Source organism: Triticum aestivum, chromosome 2B (genome assembly GCF_018294505.1).
Source record: "Triticum aestivum cultivar Chinese Spring chromosome 2B, IWGSC CS RefSeq v2.1, whole genome shotgun sequence".
Taxonomy (NCBI): domain Eukaryota; kingdom Viridiplantae; phylum Streptophyta; class Magnoliopsida; order Poales; family Poaceae; genus Triticum; species Triticum aestivum.
In genome coordinates, this window is record NC_057798.1 from 531,114,227 (window position 1) to 531,134,239 (window position 20,013).

Below are 20,013 nucleotides of genomic sequence, written 5' to 3' on the forward strand. Positions count from 1 at the left end.
ATCGCCAGAAGGTATGAAATAAATCTGAAAAATACGAGCACCATCGTCAAGACTACGACAAAATATTGTTACAGTATGAAATTCTGTTTGTATTAATCTTCCATCTCTTCTAAAAAATGTTTGCTGTGCCTGCCTGGTATTCACCGGGGGGGGGGGGGGGGGGGGAGATGCGACGCTAGTCCTTCCGTGTTCCGCTCAACCCAGGCAAACGACACAAAATTGACCTCAGGATGAAACTATTTCACAAACTAAACCGCGTTTCAAAATATTTCATTCAGTTGACCCCTAATGTGCAGTGCCTGACAGCAAGAAGCTGCACTCTAATGTGCAACGCCTAACACTCAGGCGCCATATCCGTGTAACGCCTAGTTTTAAGGAGTTGCACTACACTATGCAGCGCCTAGCTGTAAAAAGTTGCACAGTAAAGTGTAACGACTAACCGTCGGGCTCTGCACAAAAGGGCAGCGATGTGAATTTTTTTCAAAAACAGTTTAGTTTGTGAAATACTTTCACACGGAGGGCAAATTTGTTAATTTTGCCCTCGACCCGTGTCGACCGACCGATAACGACCGTGGCAGAAGCGGCGTCTGGAAAGGACGCGGCGCGCCAGAGCAAAGATCGACAACCCGTAGCAGAAAACGGAAGAAAAAGAAAAGAAAAAGGAGTTCCAGAAAGAAATCTAGGGCAAGCCGCACGCACGCCACCCAAATCCCCGTAGTCCTACGCCACCATCCGCCGCCACCGCCGCCGGCGATTCTCGGCGGGGGGCAGAAGCGGCCGAGGAGCACCCCTTCGCCCCCCCGAATCAGGCCCCTAGGGGCAGAATAAGAGGGAGAAGGGGCCAAGTCAGCCCTCCCCGTTCGATCGGAAGCAACATCTCTCCCCGGAGGGTCGCCGGCGGAGCAACCGCTGATGCGGCGGCCATGGCGTCGGCGGTGCTCTCGTACATTCAAAGCCTGTGGCCGCTCTCGGCTCTCCTGAAGGAGGACGACCTGGGCGCGTCCGCGCGGCTGGTGCGGACCCTCGCCGTGCCCGAGGAGACGAAGCAGTTCGTGTTCGCGATCCGGGAGCCCGAGACGCAGGGCTTGCTCTACATCCTCGCGGCGCAGAACCTCTCCGAGCAGTCCGCCTTGGACGCCGGCCATCTGATCAGGGCGGTGCGGCCCCGGGCCGTGATCACCCAGGTCGCGCACACAGAGGTCGAGGACGTTTTGATCGAGGAGCAGTGCCTGGCTGAAGGCGGAGCAGGCGGCGTGCCGGCGTCGCCGTTACAGGTGATTAAGCGTTGCATCACCGAGAAGAAGAGCAAAGATCACTATGTGAAATCCGCCGCTTGCCAGGTCCTGCGGGAGATTTTTGGGGTCGGATTCTACGGCCACCTGTTGGCTGCCAAGAGAGCTGCGGAGGAGACAGAGTCACATTTTCTCTTGCTCGGCTCTCCGTATGAGAAGAATTGCAATGCGGGTGGATCGAGCAACGGAAATAGTACGGACGATAATTCGGCTCCGCAATCGCAGACTAGCTGCTCTCTCCCTCAGAGTGCCATGGATGATAAATCTGGTCTCCAGTTACAGAGTAACTGCTTGCTCCCTAAGAATGCCACTTCAGCAGTAAGCTCCCATGTCAGGAAGATATGCCTTGTGGATGATTATGGAGGACAGCTCATGAAGTCGCTAGCTCCAACTGCTAACTTGTTGTTGTCCCAAGCTATCTCTTCCTATGCTGTTGCAGAGTGCAGACTATCAGAATGTAAGCCAGCCGACAGATACGAGCCTCCACTTTTTGCGCAGACCGTCTACCCTTTGCTCTCTGACCTTTATGAGATATTTGTTGAAATTCCGTCAATTGGGAAGGCTATGGCTTCTGCACAGATGTTGCTCACTCAAGTTCACAAGGGGAAGCCAGTTTGCAGTGAAATGTTATCTGATGTCTATGTATTTGGAATTGCAATAGAGGCTCTCAGAATATGTTTAAACAATGCAGGAAGACGCTGCATTAATACCAGGGATAATCATAGTTTGGAGAAATTGGATTTTGCAGAGCTCCCTTCTGAGGAGAAGTGCCACATTCTTCTTGTTCAAGCTCTCAGAAGTCAACTAAGAGAGTTTGGTTCTGTGGTGGCTGTAGTTGATGCCAGCTGCTTAGCTGGAATAAGGAGACACTGGAACACCCCTGTTCCTTCGGAGATCACACAATTAGCTGGCAGTTGCTTCAATCATTATGGCAACAAAGTTGAGAGCGAAAATGAGAGTGATAACAGTGAGGTGCCATTGGACAGCACTGATAAAAAGAGCTGGATAGCTGAGAAACCTGTGGTCGCAGTTGGTGCGGGAGGAACAGCAATTCTTGGTTTTTCATCTTTGTCGAAAACTATCCAGGCATCTGCCATTCTTAAGTTGGCTCCGTATAAAACTCCAGTGGTTCTGAAGTATGGCTTAATGCAGCTGCAAAGGCATGCTGGCATTGTATTAAGCAAGCTCCTTTCTCATGGGGTTGTTGGTGCTGGTTCGAAGTCATCTGCTCTACAGTTCACAGCTTCAGCAGAGAAGATTCGGGCCGTGACACACACTGTAATATCATCTGTAGAGAGAACCAGCTTGTTGGCGATGCGGACGTCGTTCTACGAAATAATGCAGAAGAGGCAGAAGCACAACCGACCTTTCCGAATAGCTCCTTGGGCAACATTTGGTTTTAGCTTGGTTGCATGTGCTGGCCTCCTGAAGCATGGAGATGGGATCGAGTGTGCTGCCGAGGCCGCACCTTCTGTTCCCATGATTGCCTCCCTGGGCCGTGGTCTTGAGAGCTTGCGTGTCACATCAGAGGAAACAAGGCAAACAAGGAGCCAAAATGTGAAGGAAGCTTTGCTAACATTGTTGCGCAGCTTAAAGAAATCAGAAAAGTAAAGCCACAATAATGTACAACTGAAACTGTATAGATTTCATCATGCAATTTTGTCACTAGAGCGAAGCTTTCATACCATCTGTACAGTACATTCTTCTTGTTCTTACTGATATAATGAAATTCTCATGGTATGCTATTGTGTGCACTTCTTGCTTGAGCTTAGAGAGCATGGGAACCAGATTGGATCACTTGTGTTTGATCTTCTGCACATAAAAGTACAGAGCATACACATAATTCGATGTCCATGCTTTAGTAATTTATTGATTCCCAGTGAGATTGCTTGGTACAAGATCTGAGTGAAACACTTCGTTGATAGTATTATTAGAGGTAATATACAAACAATAATGCTTCTCTTTTGGAATATTTTCTCATAAGCAACATAAGAGTTGGTGATGCAACTTATTTTTTCTTCTGGGATCATATTTGCCTTATATAGGCTTACATTTCGAGATTAACCAGGCATATTGTGGCTGCCATAGATCATCTGGTTATTCATTGTTAATCTTGAGCCAAGGAAAAGTAGGCAGCAGCATTAAGTTGATATTCATTTAATGATATACATACTTGCATTTAAACATCTGTCTCACGATTACAAATCAATGTGAAAAAGAAAACCATCCATGTGATCTCTTCGTTGCTATACAAAAGTGATGGGCCTCCCCAGGTAAAACAGTCCGTTCACATTTCTGTTCATACTGCTGCTGTTTTAAGGGTGAGAAAATCAGAAATTTGGTTTGTGTAGAAATCTGGCTGTATTTTGTTGTCGGGGCTTTGAAGCATCTGCTCAGAAGTCACACCTGCAGAAGGCAGCCGGCCAAGGTTAGTGCCGATGCAAATTCAGCAGAGGATGCACTAGAGTTCAGGGTGAATGGTATGATCAAGATACCTGAAAGAACCAGAAGAGTTTTGCAGCCTCCATTTTGCCCAAATAGAACGTCAGTATCCAAACGGTCACCTACCATGCATATCTGAGATGTTGTGATTCCAAACCTGCCACCAAAGAAGAACAAAGGTAAAACACCTCAAAACTATGCTTAGACATCAGCTTTTGCTTCACTCATTCTTCCTTGCAGAGTTCTGGAAATGGATTCATGGAGCTGGACCACTGCTGGGACAGTTAGCCTCTTACTTCTTTGCCAGGTAGTCCATCATGAATGTCGATGGCTTCCCGACGACGAGCGGTTCTTGTTTGGTTGAACCAAGAACAGCGCCGACCATCGACCCGCCACCTGGGCCAAGGCAAATGTTCATGATTTCAGCAAGGGACTGTGGTATGTATCCTTCCGCAGTATGTATACAGAGTTCTTTTTAGCTGGTATATCTGAAGAGTTGGAATGCCTGACTAACCTGCCCACTCCTGGGCATCAGTGAGATGGGTGACAGCGTCCCTGTTTGTTGCAATGAAAAGGCACCCAGGATTCTCACGTATGCAGAGTGTCCCGTACCTTAGAAGTAAATTAGTGATAAGTTTACATATGTGGAATTGGTAATACCAAATTTTGTAATACTCCCTCCGTCCGGAAATACTTGTCGGAAAAATGCATAAAAATGGATGTATTTAGAATTAAGATACGTCTAGATACATCCGTTGCTCCGATAAGTATTTCCGGACGGAGGGAGTAGATTATAAAGAGCTAGCATGTGGTCTTGCTTCTGCACTTGTTTAATCAAATGAGTGTATTTTCAGTGTGCAATCAAATGCACATCTAAATTTAATCATTTATATCCATCCTTATTTTCATTGTCTTTTTTGCTGTCTAAGTTCATTACTTTGAAGGCGAGAGGAGTGAACGGCAATGTACTTACTGAACTTTGTAGTAGTTAAAATAGCGATCAAATCCCACTACCACTGCTCCAACCTGTGAAAATCCAAATTTTATTTCTGTAGTGGTGGCACTTCGTAACTCAAGATCAGAAGATGAACAATGATCATACTGACATCTTTGTCATGCTCCATGTAGAAGCCAGGCTTCAGCTCAATCTTCTTGTCACCGTCTGTCTGCATGAGCACGGCAATATAATGTAAGTCCGGTAAGCTTTTCGGAAGTCTCACTCTCATCCACTCAAATCAGTTGATGCTGATTAGCATGCAACATTGGCTAAACCACAAGCTAACATGCTAAATTGCAGTTATGTTAACTAATCATGAATATCAAAGAGAAAGGAGTCACTCTTTGTTACATACAGGTCCACCGAGGTACTGAAAGCCAGCCAGCTCCAGCTCCTTGAGAATCCCTTCCTCTCCAATCACGTAAACCTGGACCGTAGAAATACTTAACTCTGCGCTTGATTTTTTTGTGCTAAATCATGTGTACCAATGCAATGCAGTCACATTTTCTGAAGATGGTGACTGATGTGTGCTACCTTCTTGTCTTTAGGGAAATCGATGGACTGCAGGTACGCAGCAGCTGCAAAGGACGAAGCAAATATCTCTTCCTGCGCATTGATCGTCCATTCCTCGTCAAGTTCGTTTTGCACTAGAGGAAATTGATCGATGGACAGAGACAACAGTTCATGGCAGGAATGGATACTACCTCGTTGACACTGAGGCCGAGCGTCTCGAACTTCTTCCCGTACTGCTTCCTCGACTTGGTCGAATTGTTGGTCACGAACACCAGCCTCTTGCCCTGCAGCACAGCAAAAGCTTGATGAAATCAGCAAGAAGCCATAGGAAGTTTGAGAAGATGATCCATTCTACGAATCTACCAGAGCCATTCACGGTCCACAGCAGACCTTTGATCTGAGCAGGTCGAGCGTCTCCGGCACGCCATCGATCAGCTTGTCACCCTTCCAAATCACCCCTACGCACAACAACAGCGACAGCGAGGAAAAGAGAGCCAACTCATTCAGGAAAAGCTGCAGCAAACTGGTAATTAAACCTTAGCGATCGATCAGTATCTCACCGTCGCAGTCAAATATGAATGTCTCTACAGAGTCAATAAGAGCCTCGGCGTCCTCCAGCTTCGCTGCAGGGACTGCCGCTGCTGCTGCCGCCATCACGGGCCGTCTGACAGTGCAGTTCGGCGATGCCGCGGTTAGGCTGCCGCCGGTGCGCAGGCTCCTTCCGAAGGACGCGGACGGCGGCAGCGCCTGCGACGACGGGGTAGCGGAGGAGGAGGTGGAGGTGGAGGGGAGGAAGCTGGGGGAGGCGCGAGCCAGGAGCATCTCTGCTTCGATGGTAGTATGTTTTTCCTTTGGAGATCGGGTGACTGGTTGGTGTGGTCTCGGTTTGGGCGATGTAACGGTATATGCCTATGTGGCTGTGCCATGGATGAATATTTCTCGTGTGCCGGCTGGTTGGTGTGGCGCGTCCATGGCTTGCGGATTTGTGGCTGGCAAGGCAAAGGGGAGGGATTGGGGTTGTGGCGTGGGCTAGTGTTGCTGTGGCTGTGGTTCGAGATAGTGTTTGCACTAGTACGAAGGTTGGGGGAAAACGAAACCGCGAATTAATAACTAGAGAAAACTGATTGAAATTAGACTTCGACATGCCATTTGGATCGAATGTCCACATTTGCTATCTATCCATCATAGCAGATACTTGTAGAATATTAGCTCCGTCCCAAAATACTTGTCTTGAATTTATCTAGATACGATGAACTCCCTCCGATTAAGTTGTACTAAAGCAGTGTTAGGATGTACTCCCTTTATCATATAGTATAAGCGTGTTTTTTACAAAGTGTAGTGTCAAAAACGCTCTTATATGATGAAATAGAGGCAGTACCAAATTTGTATCGTTATATAAGGGGGAGTCTGTTTCCAGGACTTGAATCCATGACCTCACTTCAAATTTGTATCATTATATCCACCATGAAAAATATTTTCATATTTTAGTTGCTTTGTATTGTAGATGTTGATATTTTATTTTATAATCTTTGTCAAACATATATAAGTTTATCTTACACGGAAATTAATACACCCTAAATATTCCGTGACGGAGGGAGTATGTAATGGGAGAATATCAGTTTAGAATCTTTGTTGGGTGCGGGCAAAGAGAAATACGAAGTGATGACTCGTAACTTGAGGAACCATTTCTAATCAGCAGACCTTCATTTCATACGAATTTGTATCCTTTCCTTGACGCGGTGTATAGTGCAAACCCTACTAGCTCGGTTATTGGAGGTGGAGAGCAAGTTTGAGACCGTATCCTGTGCACCTGCTCAATTGATGCAACGGATGCACCAGGTACACCCGAGCCATTGGATACATATCGGAAGGATTGAAGTAGGCTGAAGCATGGATTGGTGAAACATTTGCAGAGAAGACCTCATACTATGTCAAAAAACAATCCGTACTCCACTCTTTCCTCGCCCATCATTAACTCGGTGTTATTTATTTCATTCTCAAAACATAAATATCCTCATACATGTTGAACCGTACATCCGAATTTGGTATGTCTTTGACTACCATTTTTGTTTTGACAAGATGTTTAAACAAGATCAATGCCAAATGTTATTTTTTATTATTTTATTTTTAATGTCACCGTAACATATATATTTTTTGTCCCCACAAAAAACCATTTATATGTATTGTATTGAAACTTAGATGTACTTTATATGTTTTCAAACTCTGCCTCTCCCTCCACACGTCGATCCCATGTGCACATGCTTAAATTAAATTTCAAGTGAAGTTTAAGTTTTAAAATGTACAGAACTAATAATTGAACAACATATTCAACATTGATCTTGTTTCAAAGATCACATGAGCCGTGAAGACAAAGTTGACAATCAAAACAGATTCAAAAATCGGGTATTCAGTTCAAAGCATGTAACCATTTTTGTGTATGGGCCAAAAAATTAAACACATAAATTTATTGATGGAAGAATGTGATGTGCAGTGTGGGTCAAATATAATAAACCATAAGGTTGCTTCTGTAACTATAGTATGGTCCAACGTATGGCAAATTCTGTCACGTTGCATTTCTATCTAATGGCCCAAAACCTATTGGTACACCTGGTGCACAGATTTGGCCGGTGCACAGGATACGTTCTCCAGCAAGTTTGGCTTTAACTTTTTTTTTTGAGGAACCGGCATAAGCACTGCCTTTTCTTATAGAAGGAAAACAGATGGCTTTAACATATGAAAGATTGCAAAATCAAGGTGTTCCTGTGGCGGCTTGCTGGCAACTATCCACCTCTCAAAGCAAAATTGAGGATACGGGTAGATGATCCGAAATGGTTTTCTGTCACAGGAAATTGAGGATAGCAAACATTTGTTAATTACGTGTGTTAATATTGAACGATGACCGTATGTGCTCGGTATTCAGATCATTCAAACGATTCTCCAAGGTTTTGCCTCTGCAATTGATGCACTGCAAGCAATATGTAATCTAGAAGAGGCCAGCTGATGATAATTGTGGTTTGGTGGCTCTGGTGTAGAGGCAGCGCATCAATTATCATAACAAAGCACATGTATCCTTTTCTTTCTCTAATGAGTATATCTGCAATCAAATTCTGTCCTAATTAGTACTCCCTCCGTCTCAAAATATAAGAGCGTTTTCTACACTACACTAGTGTCGAAAACGCTCTTATATTTTGGGAGGGAGGGAGTAGTACAATGGAGTTTTCCCTGCCAAAAAAAGTACAATGAAGTTTGTAATTCGACGAGCCCAGCAAGGGCGAACCAACCAGTGGTTGGATGGTTAGAGGGACTGTGGTATCCCCATCCCATCAGGTTTCAAGTCTTGGTGCTCGCATTTATTCCTTTCTGGCGATGCGCATTCAGTGGAAGGAGACGTTCCTGTCGACGACGAGATGCCTACGGTGACTTCGTAAATTTCAAAATGATATGGCGGTTCAGTCTTTCGGTGGTGCTCATAGGGGTAGGGTGTGCGTGTGTTCGTTCATAGGAGTGAGTGTATGCGCGTGTATATGAGCGCTTGCGTCTGTACTGTGTTCAAAAAAGACGAGCCCAGCGAGGCAGCGAGTAGCTCAGGAGGAAATAATCAGGGTGGCTGGGGTGCTATAGTCCCTGACTAAACATGGGACGTGATTACCGCAAAGGCTGAAAGAAAGGAACAAATCAATAAGGCCTTTACTGAAGAAACATATGCTCTTCTTCTTGTCCAAAGCATTAGAGCAAGGTTCCAGATGCGTCACCATATGTGACCCTGCTTCAGGAGATGGGAAGATATTAAAGGATACTTGTTTTAGCAACTGTATAATTCAGCATTGTGTAAAATCCTGCGCAAGCGGGAGCTACATGCATCGGACTGCCCTATCATTCAGGCCTAATTTGGCAACACCATTTTTCCAAAACCATAGTATTCCAAAACCTCAGTATTTCAATAGATGGGCAACAAATACTCCAGTTCCTAAAAAACATAGATTTTCTCAGTTTCGATAATACTGCCGAGGTGTTTGGCAAGTGGTAGTTTTTCTTAGTTTTCTTTGGTTTGCACAGATTGTTACGTTGTTGCATGCATACGCATCATCCTGAGATGGTTCAATTAGCGAGCATGGGAAGGCTTGTGGAGGTTTATATGTTGTCCCCACTCTGGAGTATGATTGACCATATTATCCAGCGAGTGGTCTTAAGCGCTCAGTGCATCCATACTGAACTCGAATGTGCGCGCTTCGGAAGAGAAAGTAATGCAAACTACTAATTGTTATGCCGGCTTGGCCCGATCAAGACTTCTTGCATCAGCACATAAAATGTGATATGAGTAGTGGGAAATAAACTCTCCTTTCGATCTATAATCGTTGAAAGAGGTCTCTATATTACAATAATTGAGAGTTGCCTCTTGCTAGCGGCCTAGACCACTGACTTTTGATGGAAGGCTTCTGAACATGGATTGGTCTGACAAAGCCAATCTTTCGATGACTAGGGAGGCGTCACCCGAGGTCGATTCCAGTGGATCACTATAGAATCTTCTAGAAGCAGGTTCTCCAGGCACTGTCCCCGACGACATATGCAGCTACACTCATGGATCAGCTTGTGCTAATCGCCACCGTACGCATGCAGCCTTGCACGGGCATGTTCTCTCTAGGTCCTAGCTAGGAAGGATATGTATAGTTATCTCTTTTTTTTGAACATCATGTATAGTTATCTCTTGTAATCAATCAAAGACAAAGCTAGTTACGACATGTGTTTTCAGCCAGCACTAAGTCGTCATTTGTACGTGTATGTGCGCCCCTCCAGCCGGATCGATCACCGACTAGCTATCGGTTTTATGTGTCACAGGCATCGATGGCCAGAAGAAGATGGACACAGAAAGACAACCCAGTCAGCGTTTCTCAGTCTTTTAAAAAGAGGTCCGAACCTTTTTTTTATATACTACAAAAAGACCATAATTTTAGAGATACCACGGTTTGTTAAACTGTAGTATTTTTTTCATCCAAACGACTCAAAGTATTGAATACCAAGTTTTTTTCATAAACCATGGTATTCCTTAAAAACTACAAAAATACTTTGGCTCCCAAACGCATCCTCAGCATTGTGTAAGATCCTGTACCGTTGAGGCCATGAGTATACGCCCCAACGAAGAAGAGATAGGCCTAATGGCAGGAGAAGCAGATCAGAGCAGATAAATGTGGTTGGGAGGAGGGAGCAGGTGTGAACTTGAGGAGGAAGATGAGAATCAGCTTTTCATTTCTTAATGCCCAAGAAGAACGCTGCCGGACTTATAACAACAGCTGGCAGTGGGATCCGCTTGCAGTACAACTCACACATAATCTGACACGCAAACTCCTCGGTGCCGACTTGCTCTGCTCTTCCATGTGTTCTTCTTCATCAGCCAGCGTGTCATCAGGCGTAGCTGTGAGACTGCCACCCCCTCGAACGTCGGCTTGTCCGCAAGCTGGAGCCTTTGGAAATCGTTTGAAGAGCACCTTATAATCTTCCCATGTTGCCATTGTCTCCGACATCGAACTCCACTGGATGAGCACTTGCAGGTATGCGGCATTGCCTTTCTTCCCCAAGCGACGGTCTAAGATTGCTGCAGGCTCCACTTCAGTGCTATCCAACTCCAAGGGATTTGGCAGAGAGGTGTAGTCTAAAGTGTAATCTGGAACATGTGGTTTGAGTTGCGAGACATGAAATACGGGGTGCACTCGACTACCTTCAGGCAACTGCAAACAATAGGCTACTGGCCCAATTCTTTGCAGTATCACATATGGCCCAAAGAACTTGTAAGAAAGCTTGGGGTACTTGTGATTGACCAAAGAATTTTGGACATTTAGTGGAAGCTTTTAAGTATACCTGATCATTGAGTGAGAACTCCAGGTTACTGTGTTTAGTATCACCGATGTGCTTCTTGCGAAATTGAGGATTGGCTACCTGAACTTTGAGCAAATCACTCTGAAGTTGTCTCTCTTCCAGTGTCTGAACTGCATCAGGATTGCACTCAGAGGACAAATCAGGAAGCATACCATAAATGGGCTCAGTTTGTAGAGGAGAACACCCAATAGAGTTGCAGAAGGTGGTATTATATCAGAACTCTACAAGTGGGAGCCATGTCACCCAGTCTGTAGGGTTTTCTTGTGTTCTCAAGTACTTCTCAAGGCATTGGTTTACACTTTACACACTCTATATGGCCATCAATTTGTGGACGGTAAGTTGAACTTAGTTACAATTTAGTCCACAGTGTTTGAAACAGACCTTTCCCAAAATGACTTTGTAAAGATTTTGTCCCTATCTAATACACTGCTCAAGGGAATACCATGCAACTTAACTACATTGTCCACGGAACCTTAGCCATTTGAGAAGCAGCGAATGGATGTTTCAAAGGCATGAAATGAGCATATTTACTATACCTATCCACCGCCACAAATATTGCATTATAGCCATGTGATCTTGTTAAGCCCACAACAAAAACCACGGTAATATCATGCCCAGTACCCTTAGGAATTTTCAAAGGTTACAACAGTCCAGGGATTTGCAATTTTCATGCTTGGCTTGTTGGCACATTGTGCATTGTTAGGAAAAGTTGGAAACATCTTGTTTAAGTCCTTTGTAAGTAAAACGCTTCTTCAACCTTTGGTAGGTGTTATGCGCTCCACAATGTCCTCCGATAGGTGTGGAATGCAAGGACAGGATAATTTGGGTTTGCAACCCTACATTTTCTCCTGCCCATATCTTGTCATGCAAAATTATGATTTGATATGTCTCAACCGTTTCTATAATTTTTGCTGCTATTAATCTAGTGCCCAGTGCTAGTTGTTGTTTTTTGCATGTTATTGGACTCTGCGGAATACCATTTCGGGGACCAAAAACTAAAATAAATATGGGGTGAAGTTTCACATCATGACGAAGCTAGGAGCATCAGAGGCGGCCGGACCCCCCCCCCCCATGACTCCATGTAGTGGTTCCATGCAGCCTGGTCCTCGGCCACGAGGTGGGGCCGCATGGAGCCCCTGGCTTGCCTCTCAACCTCCTCTTTCTTTTTTCGCCTTTATATTGTTCCAAAAAACAGGAAAAATTATCGAGGAATTTTTCCGCCTCCGCCATCATGCATTTCGAGGCGATCCAATCTGGAGACTGTTGTCGGTACTCTGTCGGAGGGGAAATCATCGTCGGAGCTATCTTAATCAACCTCGTTGCCACCATGTCCATGTGTGAGTGGTCCACCTTGGAATATGGGTCCATGAAAATAGCTAGATGGCACCCTCTCTCCCTTGATTCTCAATACAAAAATCACATGAGCCGCCCTACATGATTGTGATCCATCTAATGTAATTCTCAATGTGTTTGTTGTGGTGTGATGAATTATCACTTTATGATTAGATCTATATATGGATTTATTTTGGATTATTTTGAGTTCTTTGTTGCATATTTATAGACATATATGCTCTTCGATATATAAGCCTATCATTCTCCATCATTTAATTGATGATCTTCAAGAGGGAGTCATGTATGTTAGTTGGGTTTAATCTTGCAAGTAATCTACCCAAGTGATAGAGAAAGGGAAAATGATTATATTGTGTTATTGTCAGTAAGGATAAAAAGGTAGTTGCCTAGGGTGTATCAATGATGAGGTGGAGGTAAAGACAATATGCTATCTACATTATGTCATTTTGCTTAATGCAATGCTCTATTTTGTAACTTAATACTTAGAGATGCATGTTGGATAGCGATCTCGGGTGGAATAGTAGCTAGAGATACAAGGAAGTAATGTCTATATGAAGTGTCAAAAAAGTATTAAATGCAATCATGACATGTATGATCAATTATCCCCTGCAAAAAATGTATGATCAATTATAAGCACTGCAATTTAATTGATATGCAACTGTAATTTGTTCACACGCCTATGCTATGTTTTATGGAGAGATATCACTAGTGAAATATTGATTCTTAGTCCTTTATTCTTCACAATCACAACCTCAAACAGTTTATTTTCGGCTCTTTACAATCAGAACATTTTTTTACCTTTTGTTCTACAATCCAATTCCAAACACTATATGTTGTAAGTCTTGTAACTAGCAAAGCTAGTGGGATCGATAACCTCAGTAGAGTGAGTTGAGGACCAACGGAAAGTTTCTTAGTTGTGTGCAGGTGCTCACCATTGACTCATTATCAAGGACTCCATGGATTGATACTTTGGTTCTCGAATGAGAAGAATACTTGCTTTGTGGTGTTGGGGAACGTAGTATTTTCAAAAAAATTCTACGCACACGCAAGATCATGGTGATGCATAGCAACGAGAGGGGAGAGTATTGTCCACGTACCCTCGTAGACCGTAAGCGGAAGCGTTATGACAACGTGGTTGATGTAGTCGTACGTCTTCACGATCCGACCGATCCAAGCACCGAACGTACGGCACCTCCGAGTTCAGCACACGTTCAGCTCGATGACGATCCCCGGACTCCGATCCAGCAAGGTGTCGGGGATGAGTTCCATCAGCACGATGACGTGGTGACGATGATGATGTTCTACCGACGCAGGGCTTCGCCTAAGCACCGCACCGATATGACCGAGGTGGAATATGGTGGAGGGGGGCACCGCACACGGCTAAGAAATGATCACGATGATCAACTTGTGTGTTATGGGGTGCCCCCTGCCCCCGTATATAAAGGAGCAAGGGGGAGGGGCCGGCCGGCCAAGGGAGGGCGCGCCAGAGAGGAGTCCTACTCCCACCGGGAGTAGGACTCCCTCCTTTCCTAGTCCAACTAGGAGAGGGGAAGGACCCTTTGTCATCGGTATGTTACTTGCCCGAGATTCGATCGTCGGTATCCAATACCTAGTTCAATCTCGTTACCGGCAAGTCTCTTTACTCGTTACGTAATGCATCATTCCGTAACTAACTCATTAGCTACATTGCTTGCAAGGCTTATAGTAATGTGCATTACCGAGAGGGCCCAGAGATACCTCTCCGACAATCGGAGTGACAAATCCTAATCTCGAAATACGCCAACCCAACATGTACCTTTAGAGACACCTGTAGAGCTCCTTTATAATCACCCAATTACATTGTGACGTCTGGTAGCACACAAAGTGTTCCTCCGGTAAATGGGAGGTGCATAATCTCATAGTCATAGGAACATGTATAAGTCATGAAGAAAGCAATAGCAACATACTAAACGATCAAGTGCTAAGCTAACGGAATGGGTCAAGTCAATCACATCATTCTCCTAATGATGTGATCCCGTTAATCAAATGACAACTCTTTTGTCCATGGCTAGGAAACTTAACCATCTTTGATTCATGAGCTAGTCAAGTAGAGGCATACTAGTGACACTATGTTTGTCTATGTATTCACACATGTATTATGTTTCCGGTTAATACAATTCTAGCATGAATAATAAACATTTATCATGAAATAAGGAAAGAAATAATAACTTTATTATTGCCTCTAGGGCATATTTCCTTCAGTCTCCCACTTGCACTAAATTCAATAATCTAGTTCACATCGCCATGCGATTTAACACCAATATTCATATCTGTATATGATTAACACCCATAGTTCACATCGTCATGTGACCAACACCCAAAGGGTTTACTAGAGTTAATAATCTAGTTCACATCGCTATGTGATTAACACCCAAAGAGTACTAAGGTGTGATCATGTTTTGCTCGTGAGAGAAGCTTAGTCAACGGGTCTGTTACATTCAGAGCCATATGTATTTTGCAAATATTCTATGTCTACAATGCTCTGCATGGAGCTACTCTAGCTAATTGCTCCCACTTTCAATATGTATCCAGATTAAGACTCAAAGTCATCTGGACCAGTGCCAAAACTTACATCAACGTAACCCTTTATGACGAACCTTTTGTCACCTCCATATTCGAGAAAGATTTCCTTAGTCCTCACTAAGGATATTCTTGACCGCTGTCCAGTGATCTACTATTAGATCAAAAATTGTATTCCTTTGCCAAACACAGAGCAAGGTATACAATAGGTCTGGTTCACAGCATAGCATACTTTATAGAACCTATGACTGAGGCATAGGGAATGAATTTTCATTCTCTTTCTATTTTCTGCTATAGTCGGGTTTTGAGTCTTACTCAACTTCATACCTTGCAACACAGGCAAGAACTCTTTCTTTGATTGTTCCATTTTGAACTACTTCAAAAAATTTATCAAGGTATGTACTCATTGAAAAACTTATCAAGCGTCTTGATCTATCTATATAGATCTTGATGCTCAATGCATAAGCAGCTTCACCGAGGTCTTTCTTTGAAAAACTCCTTTCAAACACTCCTTTATGCTTTTCAGAAAATTCTACATTATTTCCAATTAATAATATGTCATTCACATATACTTATCAGAAAGGTTGTAGTGCTCCCACTCACTTTCTTGTAAATACAGGCTTCACCGCAAGTCTGTATTAAAACTATATGCTTTGATCAACTTATCAAAGCGTATATTCCAACTCCGAGATGCTTGCACCAGTCCATTGATGGATCGCTGGAGCTTGCACATTTTGTTAACACCTTTCGGATCGACAAAACCTTCTGGTTGCATCATATACAACTCTTCTTCCAGAAATCCATTCAGGAATGCAGTTTTTACATCCACTTGACAGATTTCATAAAATGTGGCAATTGCTAACATGATTCGGACGGACTTTAAGCATCGTTACGAGTGAGAAAATCTTATCGTATTCAACACCTTGAACTTGTCGAAAAACCTTTTGCGACAAGTCGAGCTTTGTAGATAGTAACACTACTATCAGCATCTGTCTTCCTCTTGAAGATCCATTTATTTTCTATGGATTGCCGATCATCGGGCAAGTCCACCAAAGTCCACACTTTGTTCTCATACATGGATCCTATCTCAGATTTCATGGCCTCCAGCCATTTCGCGGAATCTGGGCTCATCATTGCTTCCTCATAGTTCGTAGGTTCATCACGGTCTAGTAACATGACTTCCAGAACAGGATTACCGTATCACTCTGGTGCGGACCGTACTCTGGAAGACCTACGAGGTTCTGTAATAACTTGATCTGAAGTTTCATGATCATCATCATTAGCTTCCTCACTAATTAGTGTAGGAATCACTGGAACTGATTCAGCGATGAACTATTTTCCAATTCAGGAGAAGGTACTATTACCTTATCAAGTTCTACTTTTCTCCCACTCACTTCTTTCGAGAGAAACTCCTTCTCTAGAAAGTATCCATTCTTAGCAACGAATGTTTTGCCTTCGGATATGTGATAGAAGGTGTACCCAACAGTTTCCTTTGGGTATTCTATGAAGACGCACTTCTCCGATTTGGGTTCGAGCTTATCGGGTTGAAAACCTTTTTTCATATAAGCATCGCAACTCCAAATTTAAGAAACGATAGCTTAGGTTTACTGCTAAACCATAGTTCATACGGTGTCGTCTCAACGGATTTAGATGGTGCCCTATTAAACGTGAATGCAGTTGTCTCTAATGCATAATCCCAAAATGATAGTGGTAAACCGATAAGAGATATCATAGATTGCACTATATCTAGTAAAGTATGATTACGACGTTCGGACACACCATTACATTGTGGTGTTCCAGGTGGCATGAGTTGTGAAACTATTTCACATTGTTTCAAATGAAGGCCAAACTCGTAGCTCAAATATTCATCTCTACGATCAGATCATAGAAACTTTATTTTCTTGTTACGATGGTTTTTCCACTTCACTCTGAAATTCTTTGAACTTTTCAACTATTTCAGACTTATGTTTCATCAAGTAGATATACCCATATCTGCTCAAATCATCTGTGAAGGTTAGAAAATAACGATACTTGCCATGAGCATCAACACTCATTGGATCGCATACATCGGTATGTATTATTTTCAACAAGTCAGTAGCTCGTTCCATTGTTCCGGAGAACGGAGTTTTAGTCATCTTGCCCAAAAGGCACGGTTCGCAAGCATCAAATGATTCATAAGCAAGTGATTCTGAAAATCCATCTTTATGGAGTTTCTTCATGCGCTTTACACCGATATGACCCAAGCGGCAGTGCCACAAATAAGTTGCACTATCATTATTAACTTTGCATCTTTTGGCATCAATATTAGGAATATGTGTATCACTACGATCGAGATCCAACAAACTATTTTCATTGGGTGTATGACCATTGAAGGTTTTATTCATGTAAACAGAACAACAATTATTCTCTGATTTTAAATGAATAATCGTATTGCAAACATGATCAAATCATATTCATGCTCAATGAAAATGCCAAATAACATTTATTTAGGTTTAACACTAATCTAAAAAATATACGGAGTGTACGATGATGATCACATCAATCTTGGAACCACTTCCAACACACATCGTTACTTCACCCTCAACTTGTCTCTTGTTTATTCTGTAACTCCTGTTTCGAGTTACTAATCTTAGCAACCGAACAAGTATCAAATACTCAGGGGCTACTATAAACACTAGTAAGGCACACATCAATAACCTGTATATCAAATATACCCTTGTTCACTTTGCCATCCTTCTTATCCACCAAATATTCACGGCATTTCCGCTTCCAGTGACCATTTCCTTTGCAGTGTAAGCACTCAGTTTCAGGCATTGGTCCAGCTTTGGTCTTCTTCACGGGAGTGACAACTTGTTTGCCATTCTACTTGAAGTTTCCCTTTCTTTCCCTTTGCCCTTTTCTTGAAACTAGTGGTCTTGTCAATCATCAACACTTGATGCTCTTTCTTAATTTCTACCTTCATCGATTTCAACATCACGAAGAGCTCGGGAATCGTTTTCGTCATCCCTTGCATACTATAGTTCATCACGAAGTTCTAGTAACTTAGTGATGGTGACTAGAGAGTTCTGTCAATCACTATCTTATCTGGAAGATTAACTCCCACTTGATTCAAGCGATTGAAGTACCCAGACAATCTGAGCACATGCTCACTAGTTGAGCGATTCTCCTCCATCTTTTAGCCATAGAACTTGTTGGAGACTTTATATCTCTCAACTCGGGTATTTGCTTGAAATATTAACTTCAACTCCTGGAACATCTCATATGGTCCATGACGTTCAAAACGTCTTTGAAGTCCCGATTCTAAGCCGTTAAGCATGGTGCACTAAACTATCAAGTAGTTATCATATTGAGCTAGCCCAGCGTTCATAACGTCTGCATCTGCTCCTGCAATAGGTCTGTCACCTAGCGGTGCATTAAGGACACAATTCTTTTGTGTAGCAATGAGGATAATCCTCAGATCACGGATCCAATCCACATCATTGCTACTAACATCTTTCAACACAATTTTCTCTAGGAACATATCAAAATAAACATATGAAAGCAACAACGCAAGCTATTGATCTACAACATAATTTGCAAAATACTACCAGGACTAAGTTCATGATAAATTTAAGTTCAATTAATAAAATTACTTAAGAACTCCCACTTAGACGGACATCTCTCTAGTCATCTAAGTGATCACGTGATCCAAATCAACTAAACCATGTCCGATCATCACGTGAGATGGAGTAATTTTCAATGGTGAACATCACTATGTTGATCATATCAACTATATGATTCACGCTCGACCTTTCGGTCTCCGTGTTCCGAGGCAATATCTGTATATGCTAGGCTCGTCAAGTTAACCTGAGTATTCCGCGTGTGCAACTGTTTTGCACCCGTTGTATTTGAACGTAGAGCCTATCACACCCGATCATCACGTGGTGTCTCAGCACGAAGAACTTTCGCAACGGTGCATACTCAGGGAGAACACTTCTTGATAATTTGTGAGAGATTATCTTAAAATGATACCGTCAATCAAAGCAAGATAAGATGCATAAAGGATAAACATCACATGCAATCAATATAAGTGATATGATATGGCCATCATCATCTTGTGCTTGTGATCTCCATCTCCAAAGCACCATCGTGATCACCATCGTCACCGGCGCGACACCTTGATCTCCATCGTAGCATCGTTGTCGTTACGCCATCTATTGCTTCTACGACTATCGCTACCGCTTAGTGATAAAGTAAAGCAATTACAGGGCGTTTGCATTTCATACAATAAAGCGACAACCATATGGCTCCTGCCAATTGCCGATAACTTCGGTTACAAAACATGATCATCTCATACAATAAAATATAGCATCACGTCTTGACCATATCACATCACAACATGCCCTGCAAAAACAAGTTAGACGTCCTCTACTTTGTTGTTGCAAATTTTACGTGGCTGCTACGGGCTGAGCAAGAACCGTTCTTACCTACGCATCAAAACCACAACGACAGTTTGTCAAGTTAGTGCTGTTTTAACCTTCGCAAGGACCGGGCGTAGCCACACTCGGTTCAATTAAAGTTGGAGAAACAGACACCCGCCAGCCACCTGTGTGCAAAGCACGTCGGTAGAACCAGTCTCGCGTAAGTGTACGCGTAATGTCGGTCCGGGCCGCTTCATCCAACAATACCGCTGAACCAAAGTATGACATGCTGGTAAGCAGTATGACTTGTATCGCCCACAACTCACTTGTGTTCTACTCGTGCATATAACATCTACGCATAAAAACCTGGGCTCGGATGCCACTGTTGGGGAACGTAGTAATTTCAAAATTTTCCTACGCACATGCAAGATCATGGTGATGCATAACAATGAGAGGGGAGAGTGTTGTCCACGTACCCTCGTAGACCGTAAGCGGAAGCGTTATGACAACGCGGTTGATGTAGTCGTACGTCTTCACGATCCGACCGATCCAAGCACCGAACGTACGGCACCTCCGAGTTCAGCACACG

At 43.3% G+C, this 20,013-nt stretch overlaps 2 protein-coding genes across 2 annotated transcripts; one reads left to right on the forward strand and one right to left on the reverse strand.

Annotated features, from left to right (window-relative positions):
• The first annotated feature begins 601 nt into the window (after positions 1 to 601).
• LOC123045861 (uncharacterized) lies at positions 602 to 3,032 on the forward strand. Its single transcript, XM_044469083.1, has one exon. It carries the CDS (start codon positions 924 to 926, stop codon positions 2,901 to 2,903), a length of 1,980 nt encoding a protein of 659 aa, XP_044325018.1. The 5' UTR covers positions 602 to 923; the 3' UTR covers positions 2,904 to 3,032.
• A 406-nt stretch (positions 3,033 to 3,438) lies between these two features.
• On the reverse strand, positions 3,439 to 6,173 carry LOC123045862 (phosphoglycolate phosphatase 1A, chloroplastic). The gene is made up of 11 exons (XM_044469084.1): positions 5,805 to 6,173; positions 5,635 to 5,702; positions 5,436 to 5,528; positions 5,266 to 5,337; positions 5,087 to 5,158; positions 4,841 to 4,900; positions 4,708 to 4,760; positions 4,249 to 4,346; positions 4,031 to 4,130; positions 3,788 to 3,891; positions 3,439 to 3,698 (listed from the first exon to the last, which is right to left on the reverse strand). The coding sequence occupies exons 1-11, from the start codon at positions 6,064 to 6,066 to the stop codon at positions 3,592 to 3,594; spliced, it is 1,089 nt and encodes a 362-aa protein (XP_044325019.1). The 5' UTR covers positions 6,067 to 6,173; the 3' UTR covers positions 3,439 to 3,591.
• Positions 6,174 to 20,013: the final 13,840 nt, after the last annotated feature.